The 26,046-nt window shown below is 41.9% G+C and overlaps 1 protein-coding gene across 1 annotated transcript; it reads right to left on the reverse strand.

The window, feature by feature from the left end:
- Window positions 1–1,374: 1,374 nt before the first annotated feature.
- Window positions 1,375–25,728, reverse strand: LOC311058149 (HLA class II histocompatibility antigen, DQ beta 1 chain-like; the record flags this gene model as incomplete). The annotated part of the gene is made up of 5 exons (XM_084075485.1): window positions 25,630–25,728; window positions 24,728–25,000; window positions 5,315–5,352; window positions 5,136–5,253; window positions 1,375–1,394 (listed from the first exon to the last, which is right to left on the reverse strand). The coding sequence occupies exons 1-5, from the start codon at window positions 25,688–25,690 to the stop codon at window positions 1,375–1,377; spliced, it is 510 nt and encodes a 169-aa protein (XP_083931611.1). The 5' UTR covers window positions 25,691–25,728.
- Between the last annotated feature and the right edge of the window lie 318 nt (window positions 25,729–26,046).

The raw sequence follows: 26,046 nt of genomic DNA on the forward strand, positions 1-26,046 counted from the left end.
TGCTTCTTGTATTTTCACACGTCGGTTAGGGACAAGTAGGGAACTGCAGCACATGTTAGTGTCAACCCCTGTGTATGCATACAGAATAGAACCAGATGATGTGCTGTGGTGACCCCGATGGGAATTCCCTTTTCCGTAAATTAATGTCCTACTTCTTCATACTACAGTGTCACACTAAAGTAGCAAAAATAGCCGATCTACAAGCTCACAAAGCATTGGGATGCTAAACGGGATGAGCGTGTAGAGTATGTCTGTGGGTTTTATAAATATTGAACCAACAAAAGCTTGTGACTAAACCATAATTACATTGGATGGATACAGGATAGGTGGGCACTAGGGACATCTGGGCACCTCGATGTAAAATTGGCTATTTTGTCCAAAATGTTTAAAAAAATCTATATTTGAAAAATGGTCTTAAGTGAACATGCATGGTACATCATTATCAGCCTTGATTTTATCCTTCAACTTCTTGTTTGTGCCCCAAAACGACTGGATATACAGGTGTTTTGTAGCAATATTAGACCTTAATTGTCTAATGTTTAAGCATGTTCTAATCATGTATATTTTAACTATTTTCCGTCCAGTCTGACACCTCTGAGCAGGAGGAGGGGTAAACCCTCCATTCAGTGAGTGTGGTTGCAGACTAAAGCAACCATGTGCTAAAGGTGTAATCACAGCAGAGGCTTCGAATGCTATCAATGCATTGAATGGGAGATTATCACGTTTTATCAGACCATTGAATGGGCGAAGTAGGCGAGCTACCGTCTACCCCGCGATTTGTCAGACCATTCATTGGGCGTAATCAGGAGCTACTGACCTACCGACGGAGGCGGAGCAGTCCCCACAACAATATTTACGATTCTGTCCATATCGGTACATAACTCGAACGGCGCTGAGTAGGCACAGGCGAGGGTCGCACCGCTCCGGACGGCAACTCAGTCGCCTTAGCTCCTTCGGTGGCCCGTCGCGGGGCTCCACCTCGCCTGAGACTGCGCGCCTCCGTCATGGTCCGAAACCGAAACAACCAAAACCAAAACCGAAACTAAAGTATTTAAGTCATCTCCGTCGGTAGGTCAGTAGCTCCTGATTACGCCCACTGAATGGTCTGAGAAATCGCGGGGTAGACGGTAGGTCGCCTACTTCGCCCATTCAATGGTCTGATAGAACGTGATAATCCCCCATTCTATGCATTGATAGCATCCGAATCAGGTGATCACAGAGCTATCCGCATGATGTATGAAGAGTGAAGAGTGCATTCAGATATTATAATACAACAAAAAGGCTAAATGGCACCATCAGCATCTTCAGTGATGTTGTACAGTAGTAGCCTACAGGTGTAAATGTGTGTTTATAAGAAAACATAAGAAGTGGGTTTCAGGTGAGCTGATTTGATTCTGAACACAGCCAATACACACAGTTGTCAACAGTTTCAGTAAAATTGTTAATTTCTTAACTCATTAACTCATTAATAACATTTCATGTAATCATACAACAGGACAAAGGTGACACACTCAGCAGGGTACAGCACTGCAGGGAGTTGCACCCTGGATCCAGCAGACGCTAGAAGTACTATCTACCAGTGCTTGTTGGCTTTGTGACACACCACCATGTCTTACTTGCATGTGAATACAGAAAATATTAAAAAAGGGCTGAATAGCCGGTGTAAAAACACAAATCGGCTGATTACAAGCCAATCTACAAGCTTGTAGATCGGCCATTTCAAAATAAATATAAAGTGAAAGTTTTGGAATATTTGCATAAATAACCGTCTCAAATATGAACATACAGTATCCCCTATCACAGTGGTTCTCAAAACTTTTAATTTCAAGGACCCCCAGTTTGATATGCATTAGACCACTATTATTAAAATTTTAAAAATGGCAATCTGCAAGCTCACAATATGTCACTTATTATTAGATTATATTTATTAGTTTTCTTAAAAAAAATAAAAAAAATAGCACCTGCAAGCTTGTAGATCTATATAATTTCACATTTATACATCTTAGGTCATGATTGAATATGACACATGTCTACAATGTTGTGTTGTTAAGAACACAGACTATTTAAGACTATAACATTTTCATAGATTCAGTGTTGGATTCATGTTAATGTGAACTTTCAGACAGTTAACCACTTAAACCATCAATACTTAGAAAACGTGTAGTTGATCTGCTCTTTTCCCCTCTACACCAAACCTCTTTGCCAAAAATAGCCGATCTACAAGCTCACAACATGAGCTTGTAGATCGGCTATTTTTGGCTAATGTTCCCCTCAGAAAAGGAATTCTAGGATTCAAGTGGTTAATGTAACACACAAACATTGGCGGCCCCCCTGTAGTAACTCTGAGGACCCCCTGGTGAAGACCCCTGCCCTAGTGTAATACATTACAGGGGAAGCTAAGTTGCTAATGAAGGAGATGACTAAAAACAACAACAACAACAACAACAACAACAACAACAACAACAACAGCAACATCGTTTTACAGCAAATGTAGCCATACAAATCTTAATCTTAATGAAATATAAAATCTAGTCTGTCACAGGATCTTATGAGCATATATAGTGATCAGTGAATATGTTATTCATGCCCCATTCAGCCTGTACTAAACCTCTATTGTGATGCTAACGCGCTAGCGTCGTTAGCATGGTTATTCCTTGAATTGCTACATAATACATGCGTTAAATATATTTAGAATAATATGAAATATAAAGTCGGGTCTAATTGGAGCATAACAGTGATCAGTGATTATGTTATGCATGCCCCACTCAGCCTGAAACCCCCTGTTAATATGACGTTAGCATAGTCATTAGCATGGTAGTTCCTGCTACATAAACAAAGATACATCTATTTCAAATAATATAACAATTAAATATAATATGACAAGTCTTTCTTTGGTCTAATACTGTTCAGTGATTATGCCCTATTATACAACAGGTAGTTCCAACCAAGCAATCTGATTGGTTGAAATAGCTTTCTAGCCGTGCTTCAAACCAGCATCATAGCACGGGCCTAATCACATTAATAAATCACTCCGCAGTGCAGTCCAGTCCGCACCTGATTAGACCATTATATGGCACAGCTGTGCTGTGAAGTCACTCTGTCCCACGGTAGGAAAACAAACAGACAGTAGCCTGACCCACCGCCGCCACCGGAGAACAAACAGCTATGCAAAATGGACTATGTTGTTAATTTGGTGGATTTACGGTTGATCAATGGTTAGAAGGTTATAAATATCCTCCTGTGTAAAGTAAAATGACTCCCATTTCGTTAACAGTCCAGTAGGCTATATGCTCCGTCGTACGACCGTGTCACGCGGCCAAAATAACTGATCTACAAGTTCACAACGCGTCGCCATCGCGACGCGTTGTCAGCTTGTAGATCAGTTATTTTGGCCGCGTGACACGGTCGTACGACGGAGCATATAGCCTACTGGAATTCATTCCACTGCGCAAGCATTGATAGCTCAGCTGTGTTGATGAGACAGTGCCTCAAACTCAAAGCACTGCTACAGGGACTATTTAATGTCTCTCAGTCAAAAACTCTTCTCTTTACAGGGAAACGGACAATAGCGAAACATTTTTATTATTAATTGCCCCACAATATGAATACATTTGGATGTGTTTTGTTGGTAACTGTTGTATAATCGCAATATTACACTCGAGGGTGTGCTTTACCTTACATTATTGGCACTTCAGTGATGCTGGCGGAACTCGGCTGGCGCCTCGTTCCTGACCGCATCACTGTCGTGCCAATAATGACGGTAAAGCACACCCTCTCGTGTAATATTGCTTAATTAATCATTAGGCACTTTACCTGTATGCTCTGCTCTGCAATGATGTCCTCAGGCATTGAGAGTATTCCAGATATAAAAAATCCAGGCCAAATGTCATTAAAACATATAAAACATAAAATCGACATGTTATTTGGGCCTAAACAGCACCAATAGACCATCATTATTGGGTTGCTGAGCCATATAATGAATTACATTGCGACAAAGTGACACTGTCCACTCCATGTAAACAAAGATGGATGCCGTGGTGGAGCCGATCTCCCCCTCAGCGGGGAGGGGGGGTGGGGATATTCTGCGTGTGTATTTGCTCCCCCAATAGAGAGTAAAGTACCCACCCCCCTCCCCGTGTGCGTAAACGCTCCCCAATCGGGGGTATAGTCCCCACCCCCCTCCCCCGGCCCGATTTGGCGAGGCGAGTGTAGAGGCCGTGGTCTCCGAGCAATCCCGGCCGATCCTCGCCGGGGGCGCGCCCGCCGCGGGCCAATCGGCCGCGGCCCCAGTGTATAGCGTTACCCTCCCGTAGAGCTGTCCTCTGCGGGCTGGGGTGTTCCACCATGCAGGAGAGCTTCTCTCCAGATCTGAAACACACACACACACACACACACACACACACACACACACACACACACACACACACACACACAGTTTCAATGAGTTTCAATGCACTCATCAAGTTTTTGTCACATTATTGGTTTAGAGGTGTGGGTGGAATTATTTTCTTATAAGCTCCATCAGTAGTATTGTAGTTTTCTAGAAAGGGAAGAAGAAAGAAAGAAAGAAAGAAAGAACACAGGCCAGACATTAACATGTGCCTGATAGAGTAGAGTGCAATATAGACATAAACACGTAGCTCACATATTAGTCTCAAAGTGAAAGACTCTTACGCCAGAGTGACTGTGATTTTTTTGCCTCTGGCCGCGCCGCGAGGTCCCAAATACTAACCGATGAGCAGTATATTTTATAAAAATAAACAATGTTATTATTTATAATAAAAAATTACAAATATTGGTAAAATACTGAAGGTAATGTGGGCCGGTGCAACTCCAGACCCAAAAAGTGGAGAAAAAAAAAGTAACCAGGCCGCTCCATTTCAGGCCTGGTCAGCCTGGAATGGAGCGGCCGTTAGGGAATTTTCCCAAATTTCCCAGTGGCCAGCACGTCCCCTATCCCTGACCTAAAGCATACTGTACTGGCATGTAGTACTGGTCTGTACTGGTGTGTAGTCTGTGTACTGACCTAGGTGTGTACTCCAGGTTGGAGTGTAGCTGGTGGTAGTACAGAGGTGAGTATTTCTATGTATACAGTCAGTGGGTGTCTATGTGTATTTCTATGTATAGGTGTGTACCTGGGTGTGTGTACACCAGGTAGGAGTGGAGCTGGTAGTACCAGTCACCATCTGCCAGCAAATCAGTGGAGGAGACATCGGTGGTGGGTTCTCCGTCTCTCAGCCAGGTGACCAGGATCTGTTTAGGATAGAAGTCATAGACGCTGCACTTCAGCATGGATGCATGCATGTCTGCCAACAGGGAGCCTCACTGGGCTCAGTCTCACATTGGGCTCAGCTGAAAGAACAAGAACACAGAGAGTGTTATTATTATAATCATCATCATCATTATCATTATCATTAGTAGTAGTAGTAGTAGTATAATATACCATTAATATGTAAGTGTTATTATCTTTAATAGTATTATAGTTAAATATAAATTAATGTTGTTGTTTGACCAGCAGATGGAGCCAGAGGATAGTGAAATATTTTACACTTCTCTGAATACTGTGAATTCTACAGTTTTGTACAATGTAGAATACAATTATATGATGTGATTTAAACATTATATTCAATTATTACAATATAATTCAAATGAATCAAACTGATACAGTTTAATAAAAAGAGGCATTAATTATTTGTTGTACATTTCCCCGCAGTGATCATTAAAGGTTTATCTTATTACGGGGCCAGAGCTCTGCTCTGGACACGTATTGTTATTGGCAGTATTCTGTCACTTCTTCTTCTTCTTCTGCCACTTTTCGCAGTTCTGGCTGAACCGTGCAGTCGCTTTTTACGAAACTCGGCCATATGGTAGATGGTCATGAAAAACGATCAAGAAATAATTCTCACAATCTTTCGTCCAAAGGTGGCGCTATAGCACTCAATTGAAAATGGCAACTTTGAACAGGTACAACTCATGCCCTGTTTGACCTACAGCCATGAAACTTGGATACACATATGCGTCTCCTCATGCTGAACAACTTTCACCCTCTGACTTTTGACCTTTGACCTTTAGATCTCCCACCATTTTGAATTATATGAAAAACAGTCATTGGCTCCTAACTTCTGCATTTTTTCACTTATGGAAAATCTGTTGGAAATTTTTGTAGGAAGTGGTCCAAAGTTCAAGTGTTAAACGTTTCGTGCAGATTGCTCAAAAATCCCAGGAGGAGATAGATTTTAACTATTACAGTTTTATGAAAATTATTCATCTGTGCCTAAAACATACATGCAGACTCACATTTCTTTGAAACTTTGCAGAAATGTACAGGGTCATTCCAAATATCACTGAAACCAATCTTACTCCAATTGGCCAAAAGGGGGCGCTATAGCAATTTTTTGAAAAGGCAGACTTTAAACAGGCATAAGTCATGCCTCGTTTGGCCGAAAGTCGTGAAACTTGCTTACACATGTGCCTTGACTCATGAGGAACACACGTATCGATTTGACCATTAAGCTCCGCCCTTAGATTTTCCGCAATTTTGAGCAGTTTGAAAAATACTTGTTTTTGCCAGTTCTGGCTTAACCGTGCATACGCTTTTTACGAAACTCGGCCATATGGTAGATGCTCATGAAAAACTACCAAAAAATTATTCTCACACTCATTCGTCAAAGGGTGGCGCTATAGCACTCAATTGAAAGTGCCAACTTTGAACAGGTACAACTCATGCCCTGTTTGACCTACAACCATGAAACTTCGATACACACATGCGTCTCTTCATGCCCGACAACTTTCGTGGTCTGACTTTTGACCTCTGACTTTAGATCGCCCACCATTTTGAATTATATGAAAAACAGTCATTGGCTCCTAACTTCTGCATTTTTTCCCTTATGGAAAATCCGTTGGAAATTTTTGTAGGCAGTGGTCCAAAGTTCAAGTGTTAAACGTTTCGTGCAGATTGCTCAAAAATCCCAGGAGGAGATAGATTTGAACTATTGCAGTTTTATGAAAATTATTCATCTGCCCCTAACACATACATGCAAGACTCACATTTCTTTGAAACGTTGCAGTAATGTAGAGAGTCATTCCAAATATCACTGAAACCAATCTCACTCCAATTGGCCAAAGGGGGGCGCTATAGCAATTTTTTGAAAATGCAAATTTTAAACAGGCAAAAGTCATGCCTCGTTTGGCCGAAAGTCGTGAAACTTGCTTACACTTGTGCCTTGACTCATGAGGAACACATCTATCGCTTTGACCAGTAAGCTCCGCCCTTAGATTGTCCGCAATTTTGAGCAGTTTGAAAAACACTTAAACCCAGGATTTTTCAGCTATTTGCATGAAACTGTATGATCTGTGTGATCTCCTTTTTCACAGTTACTTGTCTGTTGGGCCAATGGCGTCTCCCTTAAATGAATGCCTCACAATCTCAAGGTCGCCAGTTCAAGCCTCACTTGATGCAGACTTAATTTAAGTTGAATTGCAAACAACATGACTGTATCAATGAATACATGTGCAAATGGTAAAGATAACCTGAAATGCTTATTTGAGAGTACGTTTTTTCAACGTATGACATACTTCATTCTGAAAATAGCTGATCTACAATCTCACAACTTTTCATGGTTTGTGAGCTTGTAGATCGGCTACTTTCACTAGTTTTGGTTCTGAGGAGATGTACAATTTCTTCATTGGTAAATGGTTTGTGAACGAGTGATCTTAGTGTTAGTGAAACAGGGGCTTGGTTCATGAAAGAAGGCAAGAGTTTATGATCTTCAACAGACAATATCAGCCTGGACAAAGCTATAGCACTATAGGTAGTGTTGCAGCCTATTAGTCTGAAGGTTGAGAGTTCGAATCCTGTTAATGGCAGTAGGTTGAGATGTCCAATCAAACCATTATGTTTCCATCTCTCTCTCTCTCATCAATCTATTGTTTCCATGTCACTCTCTCTCTCTCTTCAATCTATTCCGTTTCCATGTCTCTCTCTCTCTCTATTCACTGGCCCCGTATTATCGCTGCTTGCAGCTATATTATCTTATTGTATTTGTATTTATTTCATTGTGTTTGAATGCAGGGTCATTAAAATGAGTCCATATACGAACATAGGTGTTGAATTAACTGTGGGAATAGTCATTGGTTTACGTTTGGAGTCATTGGACAACAGCTATTTCACAAAACTTGAAGAACAAGGCACTGGATTAATAAAGCATGACTGTTATCCATCCTTTATTAAATAACAGTTACTCACCTCCTCCACCAGGTGGCGAAAGCCAATCGTGCCTGGACCCTTTGCTACGCACGCTTGGAACACGTTGACCCGGAAGTGAAGGCATGTTGTTTGTTTTCAGTAGCCGTTAAGCGTAATGGTCTATGGTAATGGTGGAATTGTTGATCTTTGTACCTTTACCGATATATTATAACTCTTTGCTGTAGCTATTATATAAGTATATTACAGTAGGAACAGAGAGCTTGGTGAAAATGTCTCATAAAGATAAAGGAGGTAAAATGAGTCAAATGGAGTCTGTACGGCTGAAGATAAATGAACACATGACGTCAGTGGTGGGAGAGGAGATATCGTGTGTTTTGGAAAAACAGCGTGGTGTTGATGTTTGTAGTGTGAAGCTTAATGTCAGAGTGTTTGTGTTGGAGCGCCTCAGTGCGGCTGCAGAGTTCATGTGCAACCTCTTCCAGAGAGAGATAGAGACACTAGAAACTCTGCTGGAGACACAAAACAAACTGCTGGACGTGATGCTACAGCCACACATCAAACTACACAGAGCAGGTTGGTTCATGCTTCATGTAAGTCTCACCCTTTGAGAGTGAGAGTCACGCAATTTAACCTGTTCTCACCATAGAGTTAAAAATAATAGAGAGGGCACCGGATATCGCCTCCCGTCCACTTGCATTGAGTTGCTCACCCAGCGCGTGAAGCGAATTCACCCCTTCTTCCGGGTTGTAAAGTGTGATGGGCGTAGCCTATTTGGGGCCACTGTGATCCGTTCTGCGTCACAGAAGTGACGCGTTTTACGTCACAGAGGTGCGCGTCCCTGTGCGCAAGCGTGTGCGCAAGCTCGTGAGCCAAGCCCATTGGTCGAAACAGTTTTCGCACAGTGGCCCCATTCCGTTTAAGCTGCAGTACCTACGAATGGCCAGCATGTCCATTTCGCTTCAATGCAAGCACTGGGTTCTGGGGGCTTGGTTCTCACGCCACACTTGCCATTTCTCACGCTTTTCCCCTCTCAGAGCAAACCGTGGACGTCGGATTAGACCGGGGTGAGGGTGTTTTTAGAACATTGGATCTCAAAGTGGGGTCCGGGGACCCCCAGGGGTACTTGCGGGGGTTCCAGGGGGTCCCCAGCTAAATGATAGATTAGGCACCAAATGGACCGTTATGGGTCTGTAACTCTGAGAGTGTACAAATGGAACCAAATGGACCCTAACGGGTCCATTTGGTTCCATTTGTACACTCTCAGAGTTACATTAACATTGATTTTACAATACAAATTGGGGTCCCAGGGCTAGAAATGCCATTAAATGGGGGTCCGTAGCCCTAATGCATGTCAAACTGGGGGTCCTTGAAATTAAAATGGTTGAGAATCACTGCTAGAGAGCCGTGAAAATCTTCTCTTATGGGGGTCCCTGGCTTATCTTTTGAAATGGGGGTCCGCGGGCTATTAAGAGTCAATTTGGGGGTCCTTGATATGAAAAAGTTTGAGAACCACTGTTTTAGAACGACGGTTGAACCGTCGTCCTTTAAACACCCTCCCATTGACGACACGCAGCCCCAAAACACACTCACTCCCATTTTTTTCGCCGACCGAGACCGCCGGATATACCCGGGGCGTGCACTGGACACTAAAGTCTCACTCCTAGATTTTCCTGAAACTTGGCGGCCCTTCATGTCAAACACATGTTCACATACGTTCAACACAAGCTTAGCTACAAGTAGCGATGTCGATATAATCTATCGCCATGAAACCGCCTCCACACTCAAGCCGCTGGCCTCAGTTTACTCAGCTCTGAGGTTTATTACTGGTGACAGCTACAACACTCATCACTGTGCCCTGTATGATAAGGTGGGCTGGTTTTCTCTGACTGAGAGGCGCAATAATCATTGGCACCTCTTTATGTATAAAGCCCTGGTAGGAACATTACCACATTATATCTCATCCATGCTACGTTAGAAACCTAGTCACATTCTAACTCGCTCCAGCGATTTGCTAGTCCTTCTGGTTCCTTTTGTTCGGAACTGGGAAAGACTGCTTTCAGCTTTGGTGCACCTGATTGCTGGAACCTCTTGCAATAAGAGCTTAAACTGAATACCCTTTTATCTATTGGCCATTTTAGGAATTTATATTATAACCGTGCATTACCTGTATGCAACTGTTTTAACTGATTGCTGTCAACATTAAACTGTTTTTAACTTTTTCTTGTCAACATTATCGTTTTTGTTGTTGTTCTTATGTTATTTATATGTGTGTAATCTCAGTGCATCATTGTTGCTGCTAGCTTAACTACACTTGATATATTGATTTAATACTCTATTAGCAGTTTGCAAATAAAAGCACAGGAAAGTACAGTTCTATACAAGGTCTGCTAAGAGGATTCCTTTGTACTCAATTCATCAACACATTTAATGACACAGATATACAATACTATGCAAAACATATAAACAGAGTAGGGATTTACACTCCTTTACGACTGTTGGTAGGGCGTTCCACATTTTTGTGGCATAGTACTGTAGGAGAAAAATGTATTAACCCCTTGTTTGAGCCAAATCTGGCTTGAGCGTGATTAGTGAGCTCCCTCTGGTGTTGTGATTGTGGACGTCATTGACGTTTGTGAAGTAGTTTGACAGGTACATGAGTGTCTTTGTGGTGTAGTGTATTTTGTAGACGAGGCCCATTGCAAGTTACTGTACTCTGTCCTCTACCCTGAGCCATCCCACCCTAGAAAAATGAGCAGGGATTAGATGTGAGTTGTAGATGTGAGGCCAAGATGTAGCCTGGCCAGTTTCTTTTGGGATGTCTGGAGCCTTGTTTTTAAGGCCTTTTTGGTGCTTTGGTACCATGAGGTGCATGCATAGTCGAAGTGACTTTGGGTGAGTGCTCCTGTTAGAGTCCTCCATGTATTCTTACTGACCAGAGAGTAGATCCTGTACAAAAGTCTTGTTCTTTGGTTGACTTTCTTGATTACTTTAGTTGCCATTTTATCACTGGAAAGATTTGCCTCTACAATGGAACCCAGGTAACCCACTTTGAGTTGTGGTGCTGATTCTACCTCTTCTGTCTTCCTTCTGTCTTTGTGTAAAGAGGTTTCATCTGAACATGAGGAGAAGAGGAGCCCCAGTCTGGTCCAGGAGGAACCACAACCTCCACAGATTAAACAGGAACAGGAAGAGGCTGATGTGTCAACATGGACATTACTACATAGGAAGACCAGGTGCAACACTCTCTCAGGTATATAATAAAACAAACTTTATAAGTGCTAATCTAATATGGCTAAAATCCCTACAATCAGCCCATAGAGGCTGCTAGATCAGAATTTAAATTTCAAGATGGTTTTATTGGACGCATACGTATGCCTGTGCCTACTTAAATATCAGGTACCTAATTTAAGGACATTTTAATGAATGTCTGTATGAAATCTTCTGAACCGTGCATTTAAAGAAACTACTTGTTGACACTTGAGTTGTGCTCATATCTTCTTATGTTGCCGAGCCAAGTTCAGCCACCTGGTGGCGCTCTGTTCATTCAATCAGACAGACAGACAGGTGGTGCCTAATCTCATATGATCAGAGATCTCTGCCTACTAGGACTGGACAATTAACCAAAAATATATGGAAACCAACGTTTCATTTATGCTGTGTTCACTCTGTCAAATACAAAGCTACATTCCACCATTCATTTCACTGGAAGCCAGTGACATGAAGTTACAAAGCTACACCTGACGTTTGTAACTGCTACAAAATCTACAAAGCTACAATCCAAGTTGAGCTGAGCTTCAACTGCAGATACAAAGCTACAAAACGACAAAAGCTACATAAATGTTGTGTAACCATTTCCACTCACCTTCGCTCACAAGATGTACAATGGTGGCGTGCAAAAATAGTTAAAATAGCTGATCTACAAGTTCAGCTTATACAGTACATCTGCTAATTTTCACTATAAACGTTTTTGGGAATTGTTAAAAGTAATTGAGCGAAATGTTTTAAATATTCAGGATATTTAAATATTCATGATATTAAATATTCATGAAATAATCATGATATTGATTAGAAGTCATATGGCCCAGCCCTACTGCCTACTGATACATCTGCTGAAATCTAGATTCATGTGTAAACACAACACATGTTTAACCTCTTGAATCCTAGCATCCTTATCCTTTTTAATTTTTTGAGACCTTTTTCATCCCATGGGGGAATTCAGTTTCAGCTTTACCCAGCTGAGTGCTGCCCACAGAGGAGCACGGAGGGGGGAGCAGTTAGGGATTAAGTGTCTTTCTCAGGGACACTTCGACACATGGCTGAGGGCTGGAATCGAACTTAGGACCTCTTACCATTCAGGGGAACGTTCACAGAAAATAGCCAAAGTACAAGCTCAGACTGTGCCGGCCTTGTTGTGAAGTTATTTAAAAAGCCATGCATTTATTAAACCTTGTACATACCTTGTACATAGCAGGGTGTTGAGTGAACCAAAACGTGAGCTTGGGAGAATGTTTTGCTGAACTGTGGTGGGAATCACTTAAAGGAGAAAAAGGAGAATTCTAGTCATTTTAGATGTGTCGCTGCTTTGATGTGTCGCTAATCACTCACCAACAAACAAAGCTTGTCCTCAGTGTTGCCAGATTCCGTGAGAGAAACAAGCAACCAGCTCCATGTCGTTCTATATGAACGGCAGCTCATAAGGGACATTTAGTGCATGTTTGAGTGTCAGTACATTGCATAATGAGGATTAGTGGGGAAAAACGAACTTTGGAGGCTAAAATAGGCGGTTTTCATTTATACACCACATTTATAGATCTATGGTTTAGGATTATTTATTTACAGCGGAAGTTACTCCAACTATCACACCTATGAAACAGAGGTAACACTAATGAAAAAAGAAAAGAAAAGATGTGTTACAAATATTTCATCTTTGCTTTCATTGTATTTTTTCCCCAGACGCCCTGCAGAGGAGCCCCAGTCTGGTCCAGGAGGAACCAGAGCCTCCACACATTAAAGAGGAGCAGGAGGAGCTACTTCAAAGACCAGAAGAGGTTGATAGGCCAATGCTGACATTACTAGCAGTGAAAAGTGAAGGTGATGATGGTGAAAACAGAGACACAGAGCCTGTAGCCAGCACCTCAACTGAACACATGAAAACACAAGCTGATGTAGAGGACTGTGGAACATCACATCCAACTAGTGATGACCAGCTCCTCTCTTCACACTGTTCTGAATCTGACATCACTGAAGACAGTGATGAGTGGGCACCCAGTGTAGATCAGTCACGTTTAAACACACTGAAGTCACACAAGACACAACATGTGGAAGGACAGAGATTGTCTTTGAGCAACAAGATGTCCCAGGACCTGAAATCATCGAAAGAAAAGCACTCCATGCAGAGTCACACAGGGAAGAAAAGATTTAGTTGTACAGTGTGTTGCAAAATGTTTAATCGTAAGGAACATCTAAAAATACACATGATGATCCATACAGGGGAAAAGCCATTTACTTGCTCAGTTTGTAACAAAGGCTTTAGTGCCAACTGTGATCTAAAAGTACACATGAGGACTCATACAGGGGAAAAGCCATTCACTTGTACAGTTTGTAACAAAGGCTTTCGTGACAGCTGTGATCTAAAAAGACACATGAGGAGGACTCATACAGGAGAAAAGACATTCACTTGTACAGTTTGTAACAAAGGCTGTCGTGACAGCTGTGATCTAAACACACACATGAGGACTCATACAGGGGAAAAGCCATTCACTTGTACAGTTTGTAACAAAGGCTTTTGTCACAACGGTGATCTAAAAAGACACATGAGGACTCATACAGGGCAAAAGCCATTCACTTGTACAGTTTGTAACATAGGCTTTTGTGACAGCTGTGATCTAAAAAGACACATGAGGAGGACTCATACAGGAGAAAAGACATTCACTTGTACAGTTTGTAACAAAGGCTGTCGTGACAGCTGTGATCTAAAAACACACATGAGGACTCATACAGGGGAAAAGCCATTCACTTGTACAGTTTGTAACAAAGGCTTTTGTCACAACGGTGATCTAAAAAGACACATGAGGACTCATACAGGGCAAAAGCCATTCACTTGTACAGTTTGTAACAAAGGCTTTTGTGACAACAGTAATCTAAAAAGACACATGAGAACTCATAAAAGGGGGAAAAACCTTTAGCTGCAGTTTGTGACAAACGCTTTGGTCCAAATGCACATAGATTCATACACAGAGAAGCTGTTAGTTAAAAAGAAACATGATTTTTTTCAAAGGATCAATCTGAGTTGATTATTTATAGCTTTTGCCTCGATTACTTACGTTTAATGTGCAGTGATAATGCATTGTATAATTATTATAATGTTACAACTATGACAATTATTATGAAGATCCTGGCCTAAATAAAAAGTCTGTGAGTGACCTTTAATTATGAAGCTGTGTGATACTTGACCTTATACATTATAGGTGGCTTATTGTCGGTATCAGCCGAGTAACACGCGGGAGTCTGTCCCCGTTACAATGAGCTAGACCCCTGGGAGATGGATTGCTGAGGTGGAGCGCCACACCTATCCTCAGCTCCCAGTACTTACCGCACGACTTACCGCACCCAAGCCGTGCTACTCATGCACTGAGTTGACGGTGCCCGGGATCGAACCCATGACCTTGTGGTCTGAAGGCTTTATTACGATTATTGTTATTACGGGGCCAGAGCTCAGCTCTGGAACCGTATTGTTATTGGCAGTATTCTGTCACTTCTTTAGGTTTCGAGAGCCTATCAGGCTTCGAACCCTATTACATCTCTACACTTTCATTATTATTATTCTTCCGCCGGTTTTGCCAGTTCTGGCCTAACCGCCTGGTCACTTTTTATGAAATTCGGCAATATGGTAGAGGGCTATGCCAAACGGCGAAAACCCGAAACTCACAAACATTGGCCAAAGGGTGGCGCTGTAGCACTCAATTGAACATGCCAACTTTGAACAAGTACAACTCATGCCCTGTTTGACCCACAGCCATGAAACTTCGATGCACACATGCGTCTCCTCATGCCTAACAACTTTCACTGTTTGACTTTTGACCTCTGACCTTTAAATCTCCCACCATTTCGATTTCTATGAAAAGCAGTAAAAAGCAGTAAAAAGCCTACTCCTCCTGGGATTTATGAGCAATCTGTACGAAACTGTATACACATGAACTTTGGACCAATGCCGACAGACGTAACCAAGCGGATTTTCCATAAGTGAAAACGTTAAGCTTTTATAAGCCAATGAAAATTGCAGCTTTTTTTTAATTATTCATCTGCCCCTAACACATACATGCAGACTCACATTTGTTTGACACTTTGCAATATTGTAGAGGGTCCTTCCAAGTATCACTGAAACCAATCTTACTCCAATTGGTCAAAGGGGGGCGCTATAGCAATTTTTTGAAAATGCAAACTTTAAACAGGCAAAAGTCATGCCTCGTTTGGCCGACAGCCGTTAAACCTGCTTACACATGTGCCTTGACTCATGAGGAACACATGTATCACTTTGACCAGTAAGCTCTGCCCTTAGATTGTCTGCAATTTTGAGCAGTTTGAAAAACATTTAAATCCAGGATTTCTGAGCAATTTGCATGAAACTGTGTCAAATACATGTTTGAGGCCCTTTTTCACAGATTCAGGTGTGTTGGTTCAATAGCTTGATCGCTTAATCATCTGCCTTGAAACCATAGGGTAGCCGGCTCGAATCCCACCTCAGGTAGACTTAATTATAATTGCATTGCACACAACATGACTATATCAATGAATACATGTGCAATTGTTAAAGATGACGAGAAATGAATACTTGAAAGTAGTTATTTTCAATGTAAGACGTACTTCATTCGCGCTTTTGTTTTGTTTTGTTGGATTCTCCCTTTTCACTGTCTAAGGCTGTGTATTGGATAGCTCCACCAGTAGAGTGTGAGTCTCATGTGCCAAAGGTCCCTGGTTCGAATCCCACTTATTACAGTTCACATTTAAATTGCATTGTACAAAACATGACCCTGTTAATTCAGATATGTGCAATGTTTAGACAATAACACGAAATGCTTTTGAGAGTAGTTGTTTTTTATGTATGACATACTTTCTTGTGAAAATAGCCGATCTACAATCTCACACCTTTTTAGATAGCAACGCGTTGTGAGCTTGTAGATCGACTATTTTCCACTAGTTTCCATTCCGAAATATATTGAGCAGTTTGAAAAACATTTAAACCAAGGATTTCTGAGCAATTTGCGTGAAAGTGTGTCATGTGTGTAAACTCCCTTTTCACTAGTACAGGTCTGTTGGCCCAATGGCTTAATCATCTGCCTTGAAACCACAGGGTTCCTGGTTCGAATCCCACGTCATGTAGAATTCATTATAATTGCATTGCACACAACATGACTGTATCAATGAATACATGTGCAATTGTTAACCAGTAAACTCCGCCCTTAGATTGTCTGCAATTTTGAGCAGTTTGAAAAACATTTAAATCCACTATTTCTGAGCAATTTGCGTGAAAGTGTGTCATGTGTGTGAACTCCCTTTTCATCAGTTCGGGTCTGTTGGCCCAATGGCTTAATCATCTGCCTTGATACCAGAGGGTCGCCGGTTCAAATCTCACCTCATGCAGACCTCAACTCAATTGCATTGCACACAACATGACTGTATCAATGAATAAACATGCAATTGTTAAATGAAATGCTTATTGAGAGTAGTTGTTTTCAATGTATGATGTACTTCATTCCCTCTTTTTAGGTTTCGAGAGCCTATCAGGCTTCGAACCCTATTACATCTCTACACTTTCATTATTATTATTAGGTTTCGAGAGCCTATCAGGCTTCGAACCCTATTACATCTCTACACTTTCATTATTATTATTAAGGTTTCGAGGCCAATAGGCTCGAAGCCTTATTACATCTGTAAGAGTTCATTATTCTTCCGCCGGTTTTGCCAGTTCTGGCCTAACCGCGTGGTCACTTTTTATGAAATTCGGCAATATGGTAGAGGGCTATGCCAAACGGCGAAAACCCGAAACTCACAAACATTGGCCAAAGGGTGGCGCTGTAGCACTCAATTGAAATATGCCAACTTTGAACAGGTACAACTCATGCCCTGTTTGACCCACAGCCATGAAACTTCGATGCACACATGCGTCTCCTCATGCCTAACAACTTTCACACTCTGACTTTTGACCTCTGACCTTTAGATCTCCCACCATTTCGAATTCTATGAAAAGCAGTAAAAAAGACTCTTCCTTCGTACAGATTGAGCAATCTGTACGAAACTGTATACACATGAACTTTGGACCAATGCCGACAGACGTGAGCAAGCGGATTTTCCATAAGTGAAAACGTTAAGCTTTTATAAGCCAATGAAAATTGCAGTTTTATGACAATTATTCATCTGCCCCTAAAACATACATGCAGACTCGCATTTGTTTGACACTTTGCAATATTGTAGAAGGTCATTCCAAGTATCACTGAAACCAATCTTACTACAATTGGTCAAAGGGGGGCGCTATAGCAATTTTTTGAAAATGCAAACTTTAAACAGGCAAAAGTCATGCCTCGTTTGGCCGACAGCCGTTAAACCTGCTTACACATGTGCCTTGACTCATGAGGAACACATGTATCACTTAGACCAGTAAGCTCTGCCCTTAGATTGTCTGCAATTTTGAGCAGTTTGAAAAACATTTAAATCCAGGATTTCTGAGCAATTTGCGTGAAAGTGTGTCATGTGTGTGAACTCCCTTTTCACTAGTTCAGGTGTGTAGGTTCAATAGCTTGATAGCTTAATCATCTACCTTGAAACCACAGGGTTGCTGGTTCGAATCCCACCTCAGGTAGACTTCATTATAATTGCATTGCACACAACATGACTGTATCAATGAGGAACATATCTATCACTTTGACCAGTAAGCTCCGCCCTTAGATTATCTGCAATTTTGAGCAGTTTGAAAAACATTTAAATCCAGCATTTCTGAGCAATTTGCGTGAAAGTGTGTCATGTGTGTGAACTCCCTTTTCATCAGTTCGGGTCTGTTAGCCCAATGGCTTAATCATCTGCCTTGATACCACAGGGTCGCCGGTTCAAATCTCACCTCATGCAGACCTCAACTCAATTGCATTGCACACAACATGACTGTATCAATGAATAAACATGCAATTGTTAAATGAAACGCTTATTGAGAGTAGTTGTTTTCAATGTATGATGTACTTCATTCCCTCTTTTGTTTTGTTTTGTTTTGTTGGATTCTCCCTTCTCACTGACCAAGGCTGTGGATTGAATAGCTTGATCAATACAGTGTTAGTCTCATGTGCCAAAGGTCCACGGTTCAAACCCCACTCGTCACAGTTTACATCTAAATTGCATTGTACAAAACATGACCCTGTTAATTCAGACATGTGCAATTTTTAAACAATACCATGAATTGCTTTTGAGAGTAGTTGTTTTTTATGTATGACATACTTTCTTGTGAAAATAGCTGATCTACAATCTCACACCTTTTTAGATAGCAACGCGTTGTGAGCTTGTAGATCGACTATTTTCACTAGTTTCCATTCCGAAATGTATTGAGCAGTTTGAAAAACATTTAAACCAAGGATTTCTGAGCAATTTGCGTGAAACTGTGTCAAATAAATGTTTGAGGCCCTTTTTCACAGGTTCAGGTGTGTTGGTTCAATAGCTTGATCGCTTAATCATCTGCCTTGAAACCACAGGGTCGCCGGTTCGAATCCCACCTCATGTAGACTTATAATTGCATTGCACACAACATGACTGTATCAATAAATGCATGTGCAATTGTTAAAAATAACGAGAAATGTATACTTGAAAGTAGTTATTTTTAATGCATGACGTACTTCATTCGCCCTTTTGTTTTGTTTTGTTAGATTCTCCTGTCTCACTGTCTGATCCTGTGGATTCAATAGCTCCACCAGTAGAGTGTGAGCCTCATGTGCCGAAGGTCCCTGGTTCAAATCCCACTGATTACAGTTTACATTTAAATTGCATTGTACAAAACATGACCCTGTTAATTCAGACATGTGCAACTTTTAAACAATAACATGAAATGCTTTTTTGAGATTAGTTGTTTTTTTATGTACAACATACTTTCTTGTGAAAATAGCCAATCTACAATCTCACAACTTTTCAGATAGCAACACATTGTCAGCTTGTAGATCAACTATTTTCACTACTTTCCATTCCAAGAACACAAAACAAAACTTTATTGCTAAATATTTGTCAACCAGTAATCTAGAGTAGTTAGCAAAACAGAGGCTTGGTTCATAACGGACTGAAAAACCTATAGATATCAACAGACACCATCAGGGAGGCTATATTTCTAGTTCAATAAGAAGAGAGGCAGCCTGTGAATCCATAGGTCGCTGGTTTGATCCCTGTCCCCAACAATGCATCGAGGTGATCATTATTTGGAATTCTTACTTTGTTACAAACATACTCCTGGTAGCCTGTCTGTCTGTCTGTCTGCCTCTCTCTCACTCTGTCACTGTCTGTCTGCCAATCTGCCACTCTGTCACTGTCTGCCAGTCTGCCACTCTGTCACTGTCTGTCTGTCTGCCAGTCTGCCAGTCTGCCACTCTGTCACTGTCTGTCTGTCTGCCAGTCTGCCACTCTGTCACTGTCTGTCTGTCTGCCAGTCTGCCAGTCTGCCACTCTGTCACTGTCTGCCAGTCTGTCACTGTCTGTCTGTCTGCCACTCTGTCACTGTCTGTCTGTCTGTCTGTCTGCCAGTCTGCCACTCTGTCACTCTTTCACAGTCTGTCTGTCTGCCAGTCTGCCACTCTGTCACTGTCTGTCTGTCTGCCAGTCTGCCACTCTGTCACTGTCTGTCTGTCTGCCAGTCTGCCACTCTGTCACAGTCTGTCTGTCTGCCAGTCTGCCACTCTGTCACTGTCTGTCTGTCTGCCAGTCTGCCAGTCTGCCACAGTCTGTCTGTCTGCCAGTCTGCCAGTCTGCCACTCTGTCACAGTCTGCCAGTCTGCCAGTCTGCCACTCTGTCACAGTCTGTCTGTCTGCCAGTCTGCCACTCTGCCACTCTGTCACAGTCTGTCTGTCTGTCTGTCTGTCTGTCTGTCTGTCTGTCTGTCTGTCTGCCACTCTGTCACAGTCTGCCAGTCTGCCAGTCTGCCACTCTGTCACAGTCTGCCAGTCTGCCACTCTGTCACAGTCTGCCAGTCTGCCACTCTGTCACTGTCTGTCTGTCTGCCAGTCTGCCACAGTCTGTCTGTCTGCCAGTCTGCCACTCTGTCACAGTCTGCCAGTCTGCCAGTCTGCCACTCTGTCACTGTCTGTCTGTCTGTCTGTCTGTCTGTCTGTCTGTCTGCCAGTCTGCCAGTCTGCCACTCTGTCACAGTCTGTCTGTCTGCCAGTCTGCCACTCTGTCACAGTCTGCCAGTCTGCCACTCTGTCACAGTCTGCCACTCTGTCACAGTCTGCCAGTCTGCCAGTCTGTCACAGTCTGCCAGTCTGCCAGTCTGCCACTCTGTCACTGTCTGTCTGTCTGTCTGTCTGTCTGTCTGTCTGTCTGTCTGTCTGTCTGTCTGCCAGTCTGCCAGTCTGCCACAGTCTGTCTGTCTGCCAGTCTGCCAGTCTGCCACAGTCTGTCACAGTCTGCCAGTCTGCCAGTCTGCCACTCTGTCACAGTCTTCCAGTCTGCCAGTCTGCCACTCTGTCACAGTCTGCCAGTCTGCCACTCTGTCACAGTCTGCCAGTCTGCCACTCTGCCACTCTGCCAGTTTTCTCGAAACCGCTCATTGCTGCTTGCAGCTATATTCTTCTTCTTCTTCTTCTTCTTCTTCTTCTTCTTCTTCTTCTGCCACTTTTCGCAGTTCTGGCTGAACCGTGCAGCCGCTTTTTACGAAACTCGGCCATATGGTAGATGGTCATGAAAAACAATCAAGAAATAATTCTCACAATCTTTCGTCCAAAGGTGGCGCTATAGCACTCAATTGAAAATGGCAACTTTGAACAGGTACAACTCATGCCCTGTTTGACCTACAGCCATGAAACTTGGATACACATATGCGTCTCCTCATGCTGAACAACTTTCACACTCTGACTTTTGACCTCTGACCTTTAGATCTCCCACCATTTTGAATTATATGAAAAACAGTCATTGGCTCCTAACTTCTGCATTTTTTCACTTATGGAAAATCCGTTCGAAGTTTTTGTAGGCAGTGGTCCAAAGTTCAAGTGTTAAACGTTTCGTGCAGATTGCTCAAAAATCCCAGGAGGAGATAGATTTTAACTATTACAGTTTTATGAAAAGTATTCATCTGTGCCTAAAACATACATGCAGACTCACATTTCTTTGAAACTTTGCAGAAATGTACAGGGTCATTCCAAATATCACTGAAACCAATCTTACTCCAATTGGCCAAAAGGGGGCGCTATAGCAATTTTTTGAAAAGGCAGACTTTAAACAGGCATAAGTCATGCTTCGTTTGGCCGAAAGTCGTGAAACTTGCTTACACATGTGCCTTGACTCATGAGGAACACACGTATCGATTTGACCATTAAGCTCCGCCCTTAGATTTTCCGCAATTTTGAGCAGTTTGAAAAATACTTGTTTTTGCCAGTTCTGGCTTAACCGTGCATACGCTTTTTACGAAACTCGGCCATATGGTAGATGCTCATGAAAAACTACCAAAAAATAATTCTCACACTCATTCGTCAAAGGGTGGCGCTATAGCACTCAATTGAAAGTGCCAACTTTGAACAGGTACAACTCATGCCATGTTCGACCTACAACCATGAAACTTCGATACACACATGCGTCTCTTCATGCCCGACAACTTTCGTGGTCTGACTTTTGACCTCTGACCTTTAGATCGCCCACCATTTTGAATTATATGAAAAACAGTCATTGGCTCCTAACTTCTGCATTTTTTCACTTATGGAAAATCCGTTGGAAATTTTTGTAGGCAGTGGTCCAAAGTTCAAGTGTTAAACGTTTCGTGCAGATTGCTCAAAAATCCCAGCAGGAGATAGATTTGAACTATTGCAGTTTTATGAAAATTATTCATCTGCCCCTAACACATACATGCAAGACTCACATTTCTTTGAAACGTTGCAGTAATGTAGAGAGTCATTCCAAATATCACTGAAACCAATCTCACTCCAATTGGCCAAAGGGGGGCGCTATAGCAATTTTTTGAAAATGCAAATTTTAAACAGGCAAACGTCATGCCTCGTTTGGCCGAAAGTCGTGAAACTTTCTTACACTTGTGCCTTGACTCATGAGGAACACATCTATCGCTTTGACCAGTAAGCTCCGCCCTTAGATTGTCCGCAATTTTGAGCAGTTTGAAAAACACTTAAACCCAGGATTTTTCAGCTATTTGCGTGAAACTGTATCATCTGTGTGATCTCCTTTTTCACAGCTACTTGTCTGTTTGGCCAATGGCGTCTCCCTTAAATGAATGCCTCACAATCTCAAGGTCGCCAGTTCAAGCCTCACTTGATGCAGACTTAATTTAAGTTGAATTGCAAACAACATGACTGTATCAATGAATACATGTGCAAATGGTAAAGATAACCTGAAATGCTTATTTGAGAGTACGTTTTTTCAACGTATGACATACTTCATTCTGAAAATAGCTGATCTACAATCTCACAACTCTTCATGGTTTGTGAGCTTGTAGATCGGCTACTTTCACTAGTTTTGGTTCTGAGGAGATGTACAATTTCTTCATTGGTAAATGGTTTGTGAACGAGTGATCTTAGTGTTAGTGAAACAGGGGCTTGGTTCATGAAAGAAGGCAAGAGTTTATGATCTTCAACAGACAATATCAGCCTGGACAAAGCTATAGCACTATAGGTAGTGTTGCAGCCTATTAGTCTGAAGGTTCACCGGCTTCGAATGCTATCAATGCATTGAATGGGAGATTATCACGTTTTATCAGACCATTGAATGGGCGAAGTAGGCGACCTACCGCCTACCCCGCGATTTGTCAGACCATTCATTGGGCGTAATCAGGAGCTACTGACCTACTTTGGAGGCGGAGCAGTCCCCACAACAATATTTACGATTCTGTGCCTATCGGTACATAACTCGAACGGCGCTGAGTAGGCACAGGCGAGCGTCGCACCGCTCCGGACGGCAACTCAGTCGCCTTAACTCCTTCGGTGGTCCGTCGCGGGGCTCCAGCTCGCCTGAGACTGCGCGCCTCCGTCATGGTCCGAAACCAAAACCAAAACCAAAAGTGAATTATTTAAGTCATCTCCGTCGGTAGGTCAGTATGTCTTGATAACACCCAATGAATGGTCTGATAAATCGCGGCGTAGGTGGTAGGTCGCCTACTTCGCCCATTCAATGGTCTGATAAAACGTGATAATCTCCCATTCAATGCACTGATAGCATCCGAATCAGGTGGAAGGTTGAGAGTTCGAATCCTGTTAATGGCAGTAGGTTGAGATGTCCAATCAAACCATTATGTTTCCATCTCTCTCTCTCATCAATCTATTGTTTCCATGTCACTCTCTCTCTCTCTTCAATCTATTCCGTTTCCATGTCTCTCTCTCTCTCTATTCACTGGCCCCGTATTATCGCTGCTTGCAGCTATATTCTTATCTTATTATCTTATGCGCTTACAAAAAACAGTTGCGTGCTTTTTTTTTTAAGATTTGTTTTTGGCATTTTATTGCTTTATTGGAGAGGGACAGTGAAAGTATGACGACAGGAAGAATGGGGAGAGAGATGGGGGAAGACATGCAGCAAAGGCCGTCGGGAACGGGACGCGAACCCATGGCACGCTGCTATTAAGGATTTTCAACCAGGGTGCCTAGACCGCGACGCCACGGCCTAGGCCCACAATTGCGTGCTGTACATAACTATAACAACAAGAACTATAATTTATATAGTATGTTATATAATAACATTATACTAATTAAAATGAACAAAAGAAGATTAGAAACACAGAATAACGCATTTCACACACAATCCTGTAAAACAGAACTGAAGACAATGAGTAAAATATAAAAGCAGGTAGTGAAAGCAAGTCTATAGAGTTGTGTTTTAACCATTTAAATCCTATATACTTCAGGGTTAGGGTGATATACTAGAATCCTATATACTTCAGGGTTAGGGTGATATACTAGAAAGAGCAGATGTACAAGCTCACAACATGTCACTTGGTGATGCGTTGAGCTTGTAGTTCATAGCCATTTTCTGTATTCAAAATAATAATCATTAAAATGTTCGCCTATAATGACATGCCCAGAAAATGTCACCCTTCCAGTCAAATACAAATCAATATTTAATAAAGAAATATACTTTATATGATTAAATAATAATAATAATTTGTTTTTAAAAAATGTTTAAAAATGTTACCACCATGTGAACCATGGAACATTCTATCAGATATTATGTACTGTAGCTGTGCCTCATGGCAACCAATGACTCAGATAAAACACACAGAAACACCACCCTTATTAATGAAGCATCAATCAATCAATCAATCAATCAATCAATCAATCAATCAATCAAACCTCTCTTGTTCAGAACATTGGGGTAGTCTATTTCAGCTTTGGGTTTGCAGTATGCCTCTCGCTGTGCTCTCATCACAGCCAGCCCTCTAGGGTCCTTATTGAACAGCTCTGCGTTCTTCACACCAAACTCAGTGTAGCCAACAAACTGGTCCACCCTGCTGTCCCACCTCAAAAACTCCACTCTGTTGAAAGTGTATGACATAATGTACTGAATGTCCTGCAGCTCACTGGAGTTGAACACACACTGGTGAACCTCAAAGAAGAGATATCCATCTGGAAACAGAAACATTCAATTCAATTCATCAGTCTTACATACTATCTCTATAATGTAACAAATTGAATTGCTTTTCAGGCCAAGCACCCCTTAGCTGAGAGAGAGATGAAGCAGGGACCCCCACTATATATTGTATACAATTGTGTTGCAGATTCAATTTTCATAGATTCCCTAGATAGCTTCATAGACTTATTTGACAGCACTATCAGTGTTGTGTCAATTATTTTTTTTACACATGATCTTTTCTATCAATATGTTGGATTCATGTTAATGTTAATGTTTTCGAGACATTTAACCACTTCAACTATCAGTATAGTAAACTTGACCTTTCTCTCTATACTTGGTCTGCCATTTTTTCCCTCTACATCAAACCTCTTTGCCAAAAATAGCCGATCGCGAGGAGTTGTGAGCTTCTATGTTTGTTCTATGTTTGGCTAATATTCCCCCCAGAATATGACTACTGCGTTTCAAGTGGTTAATATTATGGCCCGGTCGGCTGGCGTAGCCATCTGGGCACCTTTGCTGCGTGTCACTCCCCATCTCTCTCTCCTCATTTCCTGTCAGTCTACTGTACATATCAATAAAGGCAAAAATATATAACTGATTAATGAATTAAATGAGAGTTTACCTGTTCCATGGAGACAGATGAAACACAGTGAAACACAGAGCCAGAGTTTAGCTGAAGCCATGTTGTTGAGATGATATTCTGATGTGGAACTGAAAATACGGACTCACTTCTTCACTCCAACAGTCTCTACTCTACAACAACCAATGAAAAAACACGTTTGACTCTCATCACTTGTTGCCAAGCAGGCATCAAACCAAATTATCTACAACAACAGCTTGTTTTAATGTTGACTAAATGTGTCTATAATAGGACAGGACTGGGGAACCTTATGGAACAATTAGATCATCTTCATCCATTTACAAGACTGGACAACTCATATGTCCAAAACAGTTACTCTTCAGGATTTAAATACAAAAGTAGCAAAAGTATCAGATCTACAAGCTTGAAACGAGTCGCTTCACTCCGCGTTTCGAGCTT

Source organism: Gymnoscopelus microlampas (assembly GCF_963454915.1).
Source record: "Gymnoscopelus microlampas genome assembly, chromosome: 13".
Taxonomy (NCBI): domain Eukaryota; kingdom Metazoa; phylum Chordata; class Actinopteri; order Myctophiformes; family Myctophidae; genus Gymnoscopelus; species Gymnoscopelus microlampas.